We start from the raw sequence: 18995 nt of genomic DNA on the forward strand, positions 1-18995 counted from the left end.
ACAGTTTGGCATCATTGTAAATGACCTTCCTTGGCCACCAAGCCCTGATGTGTGACTCTAACCTGCTAGTGCCACACAACCTCCCTTCAGTACTGAGTGCTTAAGGATAAATATTTGTTTTCACAGATGCGTTTCATGCTGCTTTTCAGCCGTCAAGGCAAATTGAGGCTCCAGAAGTGGTATACTACGTTGCTTGATAAAGAGAAGAAAAAGATTACTCGGGAACTTATTCAAATTGTGCTGTCTCGACAGCCCAGAATGTGTAGTTTTGTTGAATGGCGGGATCTCAAAATTATTTATAAAAGGTTTGAATTTTTTTATACAGATTTATGCAACATTTTTACTACACATGCTCTGGTAACAGGCTATATAGGTCATTTATGGAATTTTGATGTAGCTATGACTTCAGGTAAATCACAGAAAACAAGATCCAGTTACTTACAAGACTTGAAATGGGGTGGCATGGTGGATCAGTGGTTAGCACTGCTGCCTCACTGCACCAGGGTCCCAGGTTCAATTCCAAACTTAGGCAACTTTTTCTAAATGGGGGAAAAAAATTCAGAAGTCTGAAGTGCAAAGAGACTTGGGAGTTCTAGTCCAGGATTTTCTCAAGGTGAACTTGCGTGTTGAGTCAGTAGTTAGGAAGGCAAATGCAATGATGGCATTTATTTTGAGAGGTATTTGATATAAAAGCAGGGATGTACTTCTGAGGCTGTGTAAGGCTCTGGTCAGATCACATTTTGGAGTATTGTGTGCAGTTTTGGGTCCCATATCTCCAGAAGGATGTTCTGGCCCTGGAGTGTGTTCAGAGGAGATTCATGAGAATAGTCCCAGGAATGAAAAGCTTAACCTATGAGGAATGTTTGAGGATTCTGGGTCTTCAAATCAACCATAATTGAATGGCAGAGCAGACTCGATGGGCTGAATGACCTACTTTCTGCTCCTATGTCTGTGGTCATATGGTCTTAACTGTCTGTGTGGAGTTTGCACATTCTCCCCATGTCTATGTGGGTTAGCTCCATGTGCTCTGGTTTTCTCCCACATGCAAAAATATGCAGGTTAAGTGCTTTGGCCATGCTAAATTACCCATAGTGTGCAGGGATATGCAGGTTAAATGGATTAGCCATGGGAAATGCAGGGTTACAGGGATAGGATAGGGGGATGGGTCAGTGTGGATTCGAATGCTGAATGGCCTGCTTCCACACTGTCGGGATTCTATAATTCAAGGCATATGATTACTCCAGTGTTGACACCAGGTGTTTTTGATATGTCAGTGTCTGGAGCTGTTGATCCTTTAAAGAACAAGGAAAAGCTTCCATGTTTCTTTTCATTGGATTTTATTAGCAGAAAGTGTGTTTTGGAATAGGCATCCTAAATTCGTCAGTACGTTTGTATGCCTTCTTACTCTTTGCAATTCCCAAATATTGTTCTGTGATGCCAGTATTCTAGCTGAAAGGTGAGTTGTAATTTACTCTGTCTTTACTGCTCACCTTTCATTGAATTGAACCATAGCCTGTTCCATTCTATATAAATCGTGATTTTAAATTTTAGCAGCTCAAACCATAAGTCGATGAAACTTGCCCCTGCAACCTGCATGCTAAATTCAAACTTTAATGCTTGAGCCAACAAAACACAATGTGGTCGCAAAGACTGCATCCCATTCAATCAAAATGAAAAATGACATATGGGTACTTATGTAGCACCTTTTGTAAACCTCAGGACTGCACTTTTGAAGTATAGTCGCTGGCTGTAATGTAGGAGACAGGGCAGTCAATTTACAGGCTGCAAGTTCACTTATGATAACCAGAAGCTGTTTTTTTGTGATGCGCACAGAGGGATAAATATTTGTCAGGACACAGAAGACAATATCCCTGGCTCTGTTTCAAAATTGGTGCCTTGGGGTTTTCTGCGAAAGGCTGTATCTCAGTCAGTGCATTGTTCCCTCGGTACTGAACTGAGTATCAGCTTTGACCTTTGAGAAGCTTGAAGCCAGTGCTCCTCCCATGTCACCAATTCTATCCCTTTATCTGTCAAGAGTCTGATTAAGCCAGTCTGTTTGCAATCTTGGTCCCAGATCTGATTCCAAATTGACCTTCTGAACTACAAGTCATGCCATTACTGAGACCACTTATTTCCACCTCCATATCATCACCCGACTTCATCGTTGGGATATGAATGTGTGAATGAGAAGCAGGACTAAGCTGTTCAGTGCCTCTAACACGTTCTGCTACTCCAACAAATGTGTGTTGATCTGGTTGTTGACCAAATTCACATTCGCACTTACCCATCATAACCCAATCCACCCCCCCGTGCTTAACAAGAATCAGGCGACCTCTGCCTTCAAGATATTCAAAGTCTCTATTTCCATCACCTTTTTTTATTATGAGTTCCAAACACTCATAATCCTTTTGAGAAAAAATAATTTCACCTCATCTCTGCCTTAAGTGGGCCACCCTGGATTTTTAAATCCTGACACCTCATTCTAGGTTTTCCTCTCCATCCTGTCCAAATCTACCCCATTAAGTCACCTCTTACGTTTCAAAACTCCAGCAGATACAATCCTAGCTTGTCTAACATTTACTCATAAAATAACCTGCCCATTCTAGATGTTAATCTGGTAAACCTTCTGAATTGTTTCCAACAGCATTGTATCCTTCCATAAGAAAGATGACCAATTCTGAAACTTGCCATTATTTAAGAAAAGCTGCAAGGGTGGCACGGTGGCTCAGTGGTTAGCACTGCTGCCTCACGGCACCAAGGTCCCAGGTTCGATTCCAGCCTCGGGTGAATGCCTGTTTGCACATTCTCCCCGTGTTTGTGTGGGTTTCCTCCGGGAGCTCCGGTTTCCTACCACAGTCCAAAGATGTGCAGGTCAGGTGAATTGGCCAAACTAAATTGCCCATAGTGTTAGGTGCATTAGTCAGAGGGAAATGGGTATGGGTGGGTTACTCTTCGGAGGGTCAGTGTGGACTGGTTGGGCCAAAGGGCCTGTTTCCACACTGTAGGGAATCTAATCTAAAGCTGAGGAACTATAGACTGGTGAGCCTTATGTCAATGGTGGGTAAGTTGTTAGGTGGGGTTTTGAGGAACAGGAATTTCATCCATATGTAGAGACAAGGAGTGATCAGGGATAGTCACCATGGCTTTGTGCATGGGAAATTGTCTTAGTAATTTGAATGAGTTTTTTTGAAGAGGTGACAAAGAAGATTTGAATGCAGAGCAGTAGACATTGTTTATATGGGCTTCAGTAAAGTGTTCGACAAGATTCTGCATGGTAGACTGGTTGGTAAGGTTAGATCACATGGGATCTGGTGGAGCTAGCTAACTCAGTCCAAAATTGGCTTGAAGGTAGGGGGTGATGGTGGAGGGATATCTTTCAGACTGCGGCCAATGGTGTGTTGCAAGGATTAGTGCTGGGTCCATGCTTTCTGTCATTTATATAGATGATTTGGATGTGAATATAGGAGGTATAGTTAGTTAGTATGATTATCTCCGAGTACAATGGGATCTTCATCAGATGTGCTGATGGGCCAAGGAGTTCAGATGGAGTTTAATTTAGATAAATGTAAGATGTTACATCTTGGTAATGCAAACCAGGGCTGGATTTGTACACTTAATGGCAGGGCCCTAGGGATCAAAGAGACCTTCGGGTGCATAGTTCCTTGAGGAAGTGAAGAAGCAGGTAGGCAGGGTGGTGAACGAGGCATTTGGCACGCTTGCCTTCATTGGTCAGAACATTGAGTATTGGAATTGGGAAGTCATATTGTGGTTGTACAGGATATTGGTGAGGCCACCTTTGGAATATGAGTATAATTCTGTTCATCCTTTTATAATAAGGATGTTGTTAAATTTGAGTGCAGAACATATTTACAAAGATGTTGACAGGGTTGGAGGGTTTGAGCTATAGGGAGAGGCTGAATAGACGAGCTATTTTCTCTGGAGCATTGGAAGCAGAGGGGTGACCTTATAGACATTTATAAAATCATGAGGGGCATGGATATGTTGAATAGTCATGGTCTTTTTGCCCAGGTAGGGGAGTCCAAAACTAGGACGCATAGGTTTAAGGTGAGAGGGCAAAGAGTTTGGAAAAAACCTGAGGGGAGAGCTTTTTCCCACAAATGTGTACGGAACAGAGGAAGTGGTGAAGTTGGATACAATCACAATTTCAAAGGCATCTGGATGTGTGTATGAATAAGAAGGATTTGGAGGGATATGGGCCAAATGCTGGCAAAGGGACTAGGTGAGATTGGGATATTTGGTTGGCACAGATGTGTTTGATGAAAGGGTCTATTTCCATGTTTTATGACTCTGCTATCTCAAGCTTCCTGTCTCGCTTAACCTCTCTAATTTTGTATTTACTTCTCTTGTCTTGGCTCATTTGCTGCTGAAACTTTACTCATGCTTTTTGTAGCCTCTGGACTTGTCCATTCCATTGCACTTGTAGCTCGTCACTCGCACTCTAATCATCCAAAATGTCTCCATGTTTCACTCAGAGAAAGTTCTGTTCTCCTATTGTTCTTGTGCTTGCTGACCTGCATTGATTTCTGGTCAAGCAAAGACAATATTTAAAATTCTCATCCTTGTTTTCAAATCCTTCCTTGCCTCTCATTATCTCTCTGTTTTTCTCCAATGTATCTCCACTTCTCTACTTCTGGCTTGTTATGCATCCCTGATTTTTTTTAAAATGCCCTGCTATCAGTAGCCATACTTTCTATTGCCCTGAATTCTGAAAAATATCTCCACATCTGTCCACCTGTCTACCACAGTTTCCTCCTTTTAACACTCCCCTTAAAGTCTACCTCTTTAACCAAGCTTTTGGTCATCTGACTTAATTTTTTAAATGTGGCTGAACGATGTATTTTGTTTTAATTCTTCAATGGTATGATGCCAAATAAGTTGCTGTAATGTGTCACCAGCTGAGCCCTGACTGACATATTGTTAGAAGATGTACTGAAGTTCCATAAATGCTGTAATATACTCAAACAGGCCACATGGACTCACCAATGATATATTTGTAAATATGCACTTAGTGGCTAAATTATTTTGTATCCTTTTGCCAACTCTTCATAAAATTTTCAATGGCAGGAAATTAATCAGGATCAGCTCCATTGTGCACCCTCCCACTTCAGCATGTATTTATCCCCTTTATGGCATAACAAGTTAAATTTTGTTAAGTTGGGATGATATCTGTTTTTTCAGTTGTTAAGCAATAGTTAGCAACTAATGTTCATGACTGGCTATTGCATAAAATCCCAATATGCCCTAATGATTTTTGATTTTATATTTTGAAGATTTATCTTTACCATACTGTTTTATTACATAACCTATCTCTGTTGGGTCATGATCACCCAAATAGTCATGATATTGAAAGAGCAGTTTGCCCAGAGCTCTGCAAAGCATAAAGTATAAACTTCTTGAGCTGAAGCAATTACTATCCATCTAATTGTCTCTCTCTCTCTCGCCACCATGTGGTAACTGTGCACATCTGAGTATCTGGTCCATCCCCAGCAGATTCTGAATAGCAGATTGTGCATGACATTCACATACTAATCACTTTCCTTCTCGCTTGTCTGCAAGAACAAAAATTAATTTCCTACTGTTCTGTCTATTCATGTGTTGTTTCCAGGTACTTCCCCTGGATTTGGCTATCTTCATATTCTAACCCTTCAATTTGGTATCATTTTGACTCTGATTGCTTTTCATTGTTTAAATTTAGAATCAGTATGAAAATGAGCTCTCACTACAATGTTGCTTTGTATATAAATCATATTTCTGTTTTTTACATTTATTCTATCACAGGTATTTATAAACAGCTCTCGCTGAGATTATAATCTTGCCGCGAATTTGCATACTTCATCTAGATTCTAGCAATGTTTCACTCCTTTCCATTTTGTTTTATTTTGTGCACCATTTCAATTTGCAGTACTGTTTCACTATATTTGATCAGAGAGCCATAAAATTTAAGTATACTGCGGTGGCAGAGTTAAGTTTCAAAAGACTTGATGAAGATAATGAGCTGACGCTTTAACCTGAGGGGGCACTGTAAAAAGAAGCAGTGAGTAGACACCATAATCAGAAGGAAAGGGGTTGGATCTATAAAGGGAGAAAATGAAATTTGAAGATTGATATTCTTTCCCTTAGAATGTTTTTCTACCTGTGTATGGGTAAAACAAAGTGCAAATGCAATTTATGGTTCCACTACAACAGAGCCCAAGAGAAATCTTGCATGCCACTGTCAACATGGTTTTCAAATTTTTGGTGAATGCAAGCTATTACAGTCACAGCTGTACAGCACGGAAACAGACCCTTCGGTCCAACTTGTCCATGCTAACCAGATATCCCGACCCAATCTAGTCCCACCTGCCAGCACCCGGCCCATACCCCTCCTAACCCTTCCTATTCATATACCCATCCAGATGCCTTTTAAATATTGCAGTTGTACCAGCCTCCACCACTTCCTCTGGCAGCTCACCATTATTATCCTGTCATAAAATGATCCAGAAACATGGTTTCTTGTAAATGCATGGCTACCCCGAGGTAGCTTGCTGAACCAAAATAGTGGAGAAATGCCCCAAATTTGATATCAGGTGAGCTTTTGCACTGGATTTGCTAAATTCTGACTTGAATCAACAGAAGCGTTTGCCTGGTTGCAGAACAACTGGTATACAGAAGTAATATAAATGATCTGCTCAACTGGGAGCTATGTTATTGGCTGCATTTTGCATACTCCACCCTTGTATGTCATAAGGCATGTTGCTAATTGTAGTTTTGAGGGATCTTGTTAATGTTTTGTAAATAATATCCAATTGATTTTTCGGTTAACAGGTGTGATGTGCAATGTATTTATTGCACAATTCAGTAAATTTTTAAATCTGTAGTATTGTTGTTTCTAAGGAGTGTGAAATTTTCATTGTATGTAATTTACTTTACTTAGAGGCCTTACTACCTACTTGTTTACAATATAAAATATCCACAGTTTACATTTAATTTACGTAACTGTTTGGAAAGAATAAAACTTGTGGAATTGTACTGTAAATAGGTCAAGTATTGTATGTAATTTTACGTTTCTATAATTTCTTTGTTCCTCAGATTTGCTAGTTTATATTTCTGTTGTGCAATAGAGGAACAAGACAATGAGCTTCTGACTCTAGAAATCATTCATCGCTATGTGGAACTTCTGGACAAGTATTTCGGAAATGTATGTTTTCTGTGGTAAATATATTTAAAATTTAGAATAAAATGGAAGAATTACTGGATTTTTTTTCAGAGATCCATCTGATGATAAACTAACTAAATGGCTTAAGTATTTCAATCTCATTCCAAGATTCATCTACTACAGTGCTATCAGTGTTGCATTATGCTGGGGATATATATTCTAAAGTAAAATTGGTTGAAAATTTGAGTCTAGATCATGGAATAAAATGTAACTTAAATATGATTTTGTTTGCTGTGATGGGTGAGGGAGTTGTTAAGTTCATGGAAGTGGGAAAATTTAGTTGATGGTTTCATATTTGCTATTGAGTGGCTTTTAGATTTCACCATTAACAGACCTGGGAAGGTGGCAGTAGACTTGGCAGGAGACCATCAATTAGGCAGGACTGGACTAGGGTCAGAGGTGAGTGTAAATTATAGCCTGTTCAGAGTGCTCGTTGCTGATCAGATTTTTGGGAAGGCCTAAGGAAGTATTGCTGAACAAAGAGACGTTGGAGTGCAGGTTCTTAGCTCCTTGAAAGTAGAGTCACAGGTAGATAGGATAGTGAAGAAGGTATTTAGTATGGTTTCCTTTCTTTGTCAGAGTATTGAGTACAGGGGATGGGAGGTCATGTGTGTGGCTGTACAGGAAGTTGGTTAGGCCACTTTTGGAATATTGCGTGTGATTCTGGCCTCCTTCCTATCAGAAGGATGTTGTAAAACTTGAAAAGGTTCAGAAAAGATTTACAAGGATGTTGCCAGGATTGGAGGGTTTGAGCTATTGGGAGACGTTGAATAGGATGGGCTGTTTTCCCTGGCAACAATAACATGCCCCCATGTTATTGGCCCTTCAGTTAAGGGGAATAGCTGCTTCCTATCTACTCTGTCCATGCCTATCATAATCATTATACATCTCAACCAGGTCCTCTGTCAGCCTTTGTTGTTCTAAATAAAACAACCCAAGCTTATCCAGCATCTCTTCATAGCTAAACTGTCCCATCCCAGGTAGCATCCTGGTGAATCTCTTTTGCATCCCACCAGTGGAATGACATCCTTCCTACATTGTGTGACCAGGACTGCTCACGGTATTCCAGCAGTGACCTAATCAAAGTTTTGTGCAGCTCCAGCATACTCTCCCTGCTCTTGTAATCAATGCCACAGCTGATAAAGCAAGTGTCACACATGCTGCCTTTACTACCCTACTAACCTATTCTGCTGCCTTCAGGAGTCTGTCGATAAGCACCCCAAGCATCCTAGTGTCCTGCCATTGATTTGAGTACTTCCTTGTCTTGTCACTTCTTCTAAAGTGCATCACCTCACCCTTTTTCCAGGTAAAATTCCATCTGTCTCTGATCTGACCATCTGACCAATTTTATCTATATCCTCCTGTAATTTAAGACCTTCTTCCTCAGTGTTAACCACTCGGCCAATGTTCATGTCATCTGCAAACTTACTTATCGTTCCTTCCACATTCTTTTCTATATAATTTATGTACTTCACTTAAACAATAAGGGACCCAGCACTGACCTCTGTAATAAGCTTTGGACACTGTCCTCCAGTCACACAGCCTTCTACCCTTTGTCTTCTATTACAGGGCCAATTTTGATCCACCTTGTAAAGTTACCTTTGCTCTTGTGTGCTTTTACTTTCTTTATCCATCTCCCATGTAGGACCTTGTCAAAGGCTTTACTGAAATCCATATAAACTACATCAACTGCACTACCCTGATCTATAAACCTAGTCACTTCCTCAAAATAAAATTCAGTCAAATTTGTTAGGCGTGACCTCCCTCTGACTAAGCCATGCTGACTATCTCTGATCAAATCTTGCCTCTAAGTGGAAATTAATATTCTCCTTCAGAATTTTCTTCAATAGTTTTCCCACCCTTGATGTGAGACTCGTCAGTCTGTAATTCTTTTGTTGTAACTCCTCTACCACCCTCTTGTAAAGTGGAACCACATTAGCTGTCCTCCAGTCTACCGCCATCTCTCCTGTAGCCAGGGTAGAATTAAAAATTCACAATGTTAGAGCAAGTGTAATGCCTTCCCTTGTCTCCCATAGTGGCCTAGGATACAACTCCTCTTGTCCTGGGGATTTGTCCATTTTTAAGCCTGCCAATACTTCCTCATTCCCTAATTCAGTCTGGGAATAGTCCTTCTTTCTGAATTCTGTACTTTTGTACTCTTCTGGACTGAACATGTGAGGTACTCATTCAACTCTCTACTAATGTCCTCTGGCTCCGTGCACAGATTACCCCCTTGGTGTCTGCTGGGTCCTAGTTGTTTCCTGGCTATTCTCTTCCATTGCATGTACTTCTAGAATATCTTGGGATTCTCCCTAACCATACCCAGCCGTGTTTTCTCTTTCCTCCTCTTTGCTTTCCTAATGCTTTCTCAAGACTACCCCACAACCCCCGACCACATTCTCTATACTCCACAAGGACCTCTGTTGTTTTGCTCCCTTTGTACCTTTTGAAAGCCTCCCCCATCTTCTCATTCAGTCCTGAATAATGCTAGATATCCAGGCTTCTCTGGACTTGTTGCTCCTCCAATTCACCCTAAGAGAACGTTACGTTAGATTAGATTCCCTTAGATTGGATTCCCTACAGTGTGGAAATAGGCCCTTCGGCCCAACAAGTCCCCACCGACCCTCCAAAGAGTAATGCACCCAACACCTATGGGCAATTTAGCATGGCCAATTCACCTGACCTGCACATCTTTGGACTGTGGGAGGAAACCGGAGCACCCGGAGGAAACCCACGCAGACACAGGGAGGATGTGCAAACTCCACACAGACCGTCACCTGAGGCTAGGGTTGAACCTGGGACCCTGATGCTGTGAGGCAGCAGTGCTAACCACTGAGCCACTGTGTTGGGCCTGTAGTCACCCCGGTACCTTTTTTTTTGAAAGCTCTCCACTGTTGTGCTGCTGACTTACAAGTTGCTGTTCCCAGTTAGTGTGCAACATATCTAAAACTGCTGTATAGCCATAGTAGCTTAACAAAATCGATAACACAGGGGCATGGATAAAGAACTTATCAGACCGAACCCTATCAGACACAGAAAAAGCGGTACTAGTAAAAGGATTAAATTTCAATTACCGAGACGCTGACAAGAAGGATATCCTAGCGGCATTAGAAACCACATTGAAGGACAACAAACTCACGGAAGAAACACAACAAACGATCAGACAGATAGTTGCACCTACTCTGAGCCGAAAGAGGGAAGGAAGCAAACTGAACACACAAGAAAAGAAAGCCCTAGAAAACCTCAAAAAAGACAAAAACATCGTTATGTTACCTGCAGACAAAGGTCAGCTCAGTCGGCTTCGGAAAACAGAGGAGAACCACCTATACAACATATTCAAGAAGAACGGATACTCAAAAAAAAATACAGTGCGCAGATTCCTCAAGAACAAACCACGACAAGCAGACCAAACACAGCCAGAGACCCTAACCACCTTACCATACATCAAAGAAGTTTCAGAAATGACAGCCAGACTACTAAGACCCCTCGGAATCCTAGTAGCACACAAACCCACCAACACACTCAAACAAAAACTAACAAACTTAAAAGACCCAGTACAATCCATGGACAAAACCAACGTCATCTACAAAATTCCATGCAAGGACTGCCACAAACACTACGTAGGACAAACAGGAAGAAAGTTAGCCACCAGGATACACAAACACCAGCTAGCCACAAAAAGACATGACCCTCTCTCCCTCGTAGCCCTACACACAGATGAAAAAAACCCACCATTTCGACTGGGACAACACATCTATCCTGGGACAGGCTAAGCAAAGACATGCCAGAGAATTCCTAGAGGCCTGGCACTCCAACCACAACACCATCAACAAACACATAGATCTAAATGCCATCCAGCAACTCCTCAGAAAACGAACAGGAAATGACATCACCACAAACACCAGAAGCCCCATCTAGGAGAAAGATATAAATAGAAAGCAGGAGACAACAGCTTCGCTTCACTTGGAGGTCACCACTGATGATGTTACCTAGCCAGGTAATGAAACGTCTGGATATCAAACCTACAGCTCAGCGAGCAAACCTACACCCTAAACCTCAACCTGAGCTACAAACCTTGCAATAGAAGCTTAATCATTTAATGCTATTTGTGAAGCAATCTCTAACACCTACTGCTCTTTTTATGTGGAACTGTTATCTGTGCCTCTTTTAATTATTTTGTGCAAAATTTATTTATTTTTAAAGATTTTGAGGGCCAGGCAGCTCTGGATTGATGGCAACCATGTGATCCAGTGTAATGCCAGCAGCCTCTCAATACCAGTTTATAGTCCAGCAGGTTTATTTTGAAATCACAAACTTTCAGAGAGTAGCCCCTTCATCACCTGCCTTTGGCTAGAGCACATTTTCACTGTTTACAATGAAAACACTCAGCAGGCCAGTCAGCATCAATTGAAGGAAAAGCTTGGGAATATTCCTGGTGGGCTGGAGTTTTTGTCATGAACGAAAGGATCTCCAGCTTAGCTAAAATGGTGCCAGATCTCCAATCCGTGAAGCCATACCGTTTTTATTGCGATGACAAGAAACAATTGTACTTTGTGTCTGTGGCAATCGCTGGCAGTTACATATGCTAAAGAGCAATTGTCAAAAGTAAATTTGAACGCACATTGCAAAGTGGATAAACTAATTGGAACTGTCAGGTAGTTAAGAGGTTTGTCAAGGTATTTAAATTTCTGACCTTTAAATTTTTTTGGAAGAGAAGCAGCCTGCAGTTTCACTCTGACATATGCCTGAGTGCTATCCTTATGCTGCATGATTGATTTCACAAGCTGTCATTGTCATATGGGCATCAGGTGCTTCGAGAGGCATATGTTCACATGGAGGATATGATGGGCCTAAGATGGTGCAGGTTGACATTAAATGTGGTATGGTACGAGGGTTAATTTTGTCTTTTTTTTTAATAACTGTGATAACATACATCATGACCAGCCTTTCAGATAGCCTGCCACAGCACCCAAATGCTGTGGCTGCCTCTGAGCTGTTCCTAGAGGCCAGGCACAACTCCAGTTAACACCCCTTCCCCAACCCATATGCTACCTGAGGAAAATGTTACCATTCAGGGCACTTCACAAGTTGGGTTTGTGGAGCCAGGAACTTTCCCTGCATGTGCTCCTGACACAGGAACCAAATTTCAAGCCATCATTTCCTCAAAAAGATATCACTTCTAATTTTGAACTTGTAATTATTTTTAAATGAACTTTACAGCGGTGTAAAAAGAAATACATTTTTTCATTTGTTACATTAATATGCAGATTATGGATTACAAATGTAGATGACTAAACATCCCGAAGCTATGAATTTGTAGAACAGCTCCCACTGTACCACCGCCAGTCAGAAGTGAATGCTAGCTCGGTTTGCATACAGCAGCAGGGCTTGTAAACACAACATAATTCTTGGTTCTATTGTGCTTCATGAATTGAGTACGATGCTAACTAAGAAAAATCTTATGTCTAAGTATGAAACCAACTCAAGGATTTAGCATTCAAATTAGGGATTCAGATATTTTAAGGGCGAGATATATACAAAATTATTTGTTTCCATTTTTATATTAAATTACTTCAGCTACTAAATGAGTTCAGCAAACTTCACTTGGCAATTTTGATGTTTTCTCTCAGGTTTGTGAACTGGACATTATCTTTAATTTTGAGAAGGCCTATTTCATACTGGATGAATTTTTAATTGGAGGAGAATTGCAGGACACCTCAAAACAAAGTATACCAAAGGCGATAGAAGAAGCAGATATGCTTCAAGAGGTAAGGTATAGATACTCTGACAGTAAATTTGGATAGGTACATGGATGGGTGCTTAATCTAGGATAGAAGTTCGGCACAACATCGTGGGCCGAAGGGCCTGTTCTGTGCTGTATTGTTCTATGTTCTATGTTCTAAACAAAACCAGAACTCTAGTTAATATCTGTATTTATATAACTGTTGATTTAAAACATGGAATGTGGCATATGCAGTTCTCTTATAAGAAAAATAAATCTTGTTTCTTGTATTTTCTTCAACGCTTTTGAAAGTTCAGTTGATAAAGGTAGCAGTGAATAAACCAAAAAGATTGGGAAGTATAACCTATAACACCCAGTCTTTGAATTGGTGTGAGATTAACAAGTATAGTTCTAGCAATCCAGTGACCCCCTGTTGCAAAGTTGTCAAACTGTATAACTTATTTTGGTTTTCAATTTCAGACAATTTGAACGGTTTCCCTCTGTGAACTCGGGCAAGTTATCTCATCAGCATGTCTCTTTGGTGACCCATTTGTGCTAGCGTGCACTTACAACTCATTGACAGGCGTACTTGTCACTGCAGGGAACTACCAGGACTCCTGGCTCCAGTCCCATATTTGAACTGTAGCAGGGCATTCCAGTGCTAGCCAGGGACTGAAGCTGCAAGAATCAAACTACATGTTACCTGTCCTTCAGAGTCCTAAAATGTCAGAAGTCTGTCTGAGGGAGTGCTACCCTTTTTTTGCCAAAGTCTAATATAGATAACATCATCATCATTCAATAAGGGAGAAACAGGTGTTGGAAATCATCATTTAAGCATTATGGTAATTTCCAGGGAATCTCATGCAGACTTCCAAGATGTGGTACCGGTGAACATTGATGACTAGTCCATTGATGGAATGTCACTCTTTTTTTTTGAAGTCAGCTGTGTTACGGTTTATGGCTGATGTGATCCTCTCAATCCAACCTGTGTGCAAGTATCCTATACCTGGGGGAAGCCTGCGTCATTTGCAAAGCCTATTGCCTGGGTTGCTGCACTAACCTAATCAGGTGAAATCTGGTACTGATAACTCTCAGTGGTTGGTTGACTGTGTCTAAGCCAGGTCCAAATTGTCCTCCTTGCCTTAACCTTGCACTACTGCCATTTTATGTTTTGAAGCGCATTTAGCCGATTTGCCACATATGCTGCTGGCATATGCAGTAAGTGTGACAGTGATGTAGGACAGGATCTTGTAGGTCCATCCCCTTGACTGATCACTGCTGAAAGCCATGACCAGCTGCTCAGCTCTCTGTGTTTGTTTGTGCCAGACAACAACAACAAGACAGCACTGAAGTATAATGCTGTGCAAAGTAGCGTGGAAGCAGCATTGCAAAGAAGTGCAGTATGAGTACACTCCAAAGTGCAGTATTGAAATGGAGAACTATACTCTGTGAGTTGGAGATGTCCTATGAGGATGTGGTGAGGCTGTGCATGTTGGATGCCAACCTTTATGGAATGAGACATCACTCTGCATAGAGCATAACTTGAGATGTTTGGGTGTGCTGTGTCAGATGGGGGCCAAGAGGAGCAAATAGTAAATCCAACAGGTACCTGGTCAGACTTAGTCAGGAATTGTCACCTTTTTAGTTTCTCTCTTGCATGAGATAGAATGGAAACTTCATACTAATTAGGTACTAATGGCACTTAAATGCACGCAAATAAGTCTCTCACTACTTATTAGTTAGATGCCTGCTCATGTTCAAAATTTAATTATAGAGCCATGCAACATAGAAACGGACCCTTCAGTCCAACTAGTCCACGCTGACCATGTTCCCAAATTAGTACCACTTGCCTGCATTTAGTCCATATTCCTCCAAACCCTTTTTTGTTTGTGTACTTTCCAAATGTCTTTTTAAATGTTGTAACTGTACCTGCATCCACCATTTCCTCTGGGAGTTCATTCCATATGCAAACCATTCTCAATGTGAAACTTTTTCTCAACATCAAAAATCTGTTTTTTTCTGATCTTGCCATTAGCTTTGTTCATCAGGCTGGGAAAATTCAGCCCCGTGAATCCAACAGAATTGTTGAGGTTCATATATAGATAATAGGACCTGGATGGTATTGTAATACTGTAATCTGACAAAGAAGATGCTTTCTGAGGAAGGAAATTGGGGAAAATGGAAGAAAAGATTTATATTCTTTTGCCTTTGATATTTTTAAAGTGCATATGAACATTGTAGTACTTTGATATTTTTACTGCCGAAAAACAGAAATGGTTGCTTTGTATATTCTAACCATAGGTTTATAATACTACACATTGTTATGTGAGTACTTTTCTTAAAAATGTTTGGAAGAGATTTATTTTGAAATTATTGTTTTCATTTAGTAATTTCTGGCATTCTATTTGTTGCCAATAAAATTTCTTTAATGCAGCAAACATTCTTCATATTTATTTTGAACATATTTTACTTAGTTTCTTTTAGGATTTTTAAATTTATTTAAATGATCTCAACCTTATTAAATGTCCCTCCACTCTGTCTGATCCCTTTGTCACATTTACTCATTTAATTTGGGTAGCTGTTTTGCTACAAAATCAGTTTCTGAGAAATTCTGATCAGTTTGCAGACTTAAGTTTCTTGTATAATTTCTTGTTTTCTTGTGAAATTTGCATAGAATCATTCTCATAAACCAATGCTATATTACTGGCATTTCACAATTGTGTTAGTTTTCGTGTATCACGTTGCATTGATTTAACTAATACTGTAATATGTTTGTTCCAGACCATGGAAGAATATATGGCTAAACCAACATTTTAACTTGGCATTGAGGAACTGGAAGGCAAACCACATGCATAAAGCTACAGAGTCTTAAAATGTAGATATTTACATTTGTTGCTGCATCACATTGTAGAAGAATGTCACCCAAAATGCAGCTAGTGCTGTGCAATATTGAGGCATAGTATGTTTGTCATGTTTTGATATGTAGAGATCTTAATGTATTCTTCATTCTAAGCTTTCCTTTGGTTAGCAGGAGGTTTTTCACCACCTTTTTTTTAAATGCAATCCTTCTTGAAGGAGATTATATTGTATTTCTTCTATTGTCATTCAAAATATTCTACTTTTATAAGAAGTAATCAATCTGCCAAATATGCTTCTCATCATTAATAAAGCATTAGTCCCGAAGTTCACGTTGTACTAAATTCAGATAGGAGATTGAGGTTGTCAGTCAATCTAATGGCTATGCATTGTGGAAAATTAATGAAACTGTGATAAGCTTTTATCTTTCTGATAATTTTTTTCAAGCTGGAAGATTGTTACTTTAAAATATTTGAAATAGTTTGAAGCTGTAAAACTTAAGCATTTGACACACCGTACACGCTCAGACAATCAAAGGGGAAACTGGATTTTCACCAGGGATGACTTTGAATGTGAGTTCCAACTGCTGTTTCACATGGATGATCCATATCAATATTCAAAGGAAGGCAAGGAAATGTGCTTCAGTCAATGTTAGCTAACATTGATAGCAAATGTTAGCAAACCAATTCATGGTTTACATCATTGTACAGTTGAAATTATTTACATACAAATGCAGCTGAATACAACATCTTCTATGCTGACCCCTTCTGAACCCCTGAAATCCATTGGAGATTGTGTTTGAAACATGAACCTCTGAAGTTCTTGGCAGGTAACTTTGTCCATTGTTCAGTGTGGGAACAGATAATTAAGAACAATGATCGTCATCTTTTAAGCGCATGGACATAGCATGACTATATATCATCCGTTGGAAGTATAGAATTAGGTTATCGGTCACCTGGAAACTACATAAGCCCAATGCAAATAAAATCTTCTCTGTCTTATTTATTATTAATCTTCTTTGATTAGCAAGGTTGCAATGTGCATAGTTGCAACCTGTGGGTTTTCAGTAGCATTGTGTCTTCTACAAGCTGACTCTGTATCTTTGTGACATTCAGCTAATAATTGTTATTGATTTCTTAACTTTATAAAGTTTATTTTTTTTTCCTGATGAATACTAAAGTGTCATTTTTTGATTTTTCCTTTAGCAATTCACCTCTGAAAGAACAACCAATTATATGCATTTTTGTACAATCTTTCAAGAATTTGTAACAGGGTGGTGAAAGATTTGCTTTAAGTTACAAAAGTGTAGGATTTTCAGTAATAATCCAGAGAAGTGCATTTAAGGTCAAATTTTTAAGAAGAGCTAATGAAAAATTTTAGCAGTAAGTTGTAAGTAATGTGCCTTAATGTTTGAATAGAAATAAAAAAAATCAGATTTGAGATTTAATGGCCAGAGCTAATGCAGTGAGTCATTTATAACCGCAGTATTTTTCCATCCATTGTACCTTACACTATCTCAATGTACAAATTATTGAAAAGCTTATTTATTAGACACAACAAATTTGTTGTAGCACTGTGTTTTGAACCTGGATGTCTGTCTCTTGTGTCTGTGGGATCTCCTTGCTCAGTAGCCTATACTAGAATCCAATGTATTGTTTACTGCTAATAGGCTCTTTCTCTTATTCAAATATTTAGTTCTTTTTTCTCTAAAGGTTGCAACGATTACTGCTGTAGCTATCCCATGTGGTCAAGCATCACTGTATGAAGAAATTTTTATCAACCTTTCTCCACACTACCTTAGACAGCATGATAAATTCTAGATCAATGAATCTTCAAACAAATAATAATGTCCTGTTTGCAACTGCAAATGTTCATCTATTATAATTTATATCCAATTCTATTCTGGCTCACTGAAAATTGTGCCACTATCTCTGATCTCTATGTATAACTATTGTTTCTTATCTCTCGTCTTTCTGGTGTATCTGTGCTATAACAAAATGGGCACTGATGGTAACAACTGATTCCAAACTAGATAAAAATATCATTTGGTTTAGTGGTGTACATTTATCACCATGGCCTGAAGGGTTAATAGTCTCAATGCAACACTACATTCTTGAACTATTAAGGATGGACAATAATGTTGGCCTTGTCAATAAAGCTTGTATCATGTGAACAAAGTTTTAAAAATAAAATTGCATCCAAAGTAATTGAAAAGAAATGCCAACAGCATTTGCACCAGCGAGCAACAATTTTAAAAAAGTTTAATTTTGTATTTGAATGTATCTCATTATGTGCCTACAAGGCAAGAATTACTGCTTTGGGTGAAATATAGACAACCTTTATACATCGCTACAGATATCACCAGAACAAAATGCACAACTGACAATGGCTGTCATTTGTTCAGCTGTATAAGCATTGAATCAGTTCAAATAAACATTGCTCCTTGCAATGCAAATTATTGCCATCTGTTTAAGTAGCTAGTAATGATAATGCCAACAGCATCAGATTGTGCTTTATATATCAGTTCTAGTGCTATACTAACAGTATCTCAATGTAGAAGATTCAGTTCAACTTAAGTGAATAATAGAAATCTGAGGGTGTAATGTATTTTGGGAAGTGATGGGGAACCATTTTCAAACTTGTTTTAGAAAGGAATATTTCATGTAAGCTGGACCATATTGATAAAAATGAAGACGTTTGAAGTTATAAACCCATGGGATTATAACGTACAGGAGCACAATTAGGCTATCCAGTCCATCGAGTCTGTTCCACTGTTTGAGGTTGAGAAACCTATGAGCAGTGATCATTCTCTTGCCTTCTCACTGTAACGTCAGATTCCCCATACCAGTCAAAAAATTATCTATGTCTGCCATTAAAGACACTCAGTAATTTGGCCTCCACAGCCTTCTGAGGCAATGAGTTCCATAGATTCACCACCTTCTGACTGAAGAAATTCCTCCTCCATTCTAAAGGGTCCTCTCTTCATTCTGATGCTGTGGCTTGGGTTGAGTCCGTTCTACTAGTGGAAACATCATCTCCATGTACTTTATCCAGGCCCCTCGGTATTCTGTAAGTGTCAACATGATCACTCCCTCACCCTTCCAAGCTCCATCAAGTGAGGACCCAGAGTCCTCACTGCTTCCTCATATGATGGGCTCTTCAATCCCAGAATAATTCTTGTGGCCCTCCTCTGGATCCCTT

The 18995-nt window shown here is 39.6% G+C and overlaps 1 protein-coding gene across 3 annotated transcripts in view; it reads left to right on the forward strand.

Annotated features, from left to right (window-relative positions):
* The window catches only part of ap1s3a (adaptor related protein complex 1 subunit sigma 3a), a 37127-nt gene extending 20328 nt beyond the window's left edge, over positions 1 to 16799 (forward strand). For all 3 annotated transcript variants that reach the window (XM_072572770.1, XM_072572771.1, XM_072572772.1), the window contains 4 exons: positions 127 to 305; positions 7090 to 7198; positions 12847 to 12984; positions 15720 to 16799. In XM_072572770.1, the coding sequence (XP_072428871.1) occupies positions 127 to 305; positions 7090 to 7198; positions 12847 to 12984; positions 15720 to 15755 (462 nt within the window). In that variant the 3' untranslated portion in view covers positions 15756 to 16799. The remainder of the gene's footprint in view (positions 1 to 126; positions 306 to 7089; positions 7199 to 12846; positions 12985 to 15719) is intronic.
* Positions 16800 to 18995: the final 2196 nt, after the last annotated feature.

Source organism: Chiloscyllium punctatum, chromosome 6, assembly GCF_047496795.1.
Source record: "Chiloscyllium punctatum isolate Juve2018m chromosome 6, sChiPun1.3, whole genome shotgun sequence".
NCBI classification, from domain to species: Eukaryota; Metazoa; Chordata; class Chondrichthyes; order Orectolobiformes; family Hemiscylliidae; genus Chiloscyllium; species Chiloscyllium punctatum.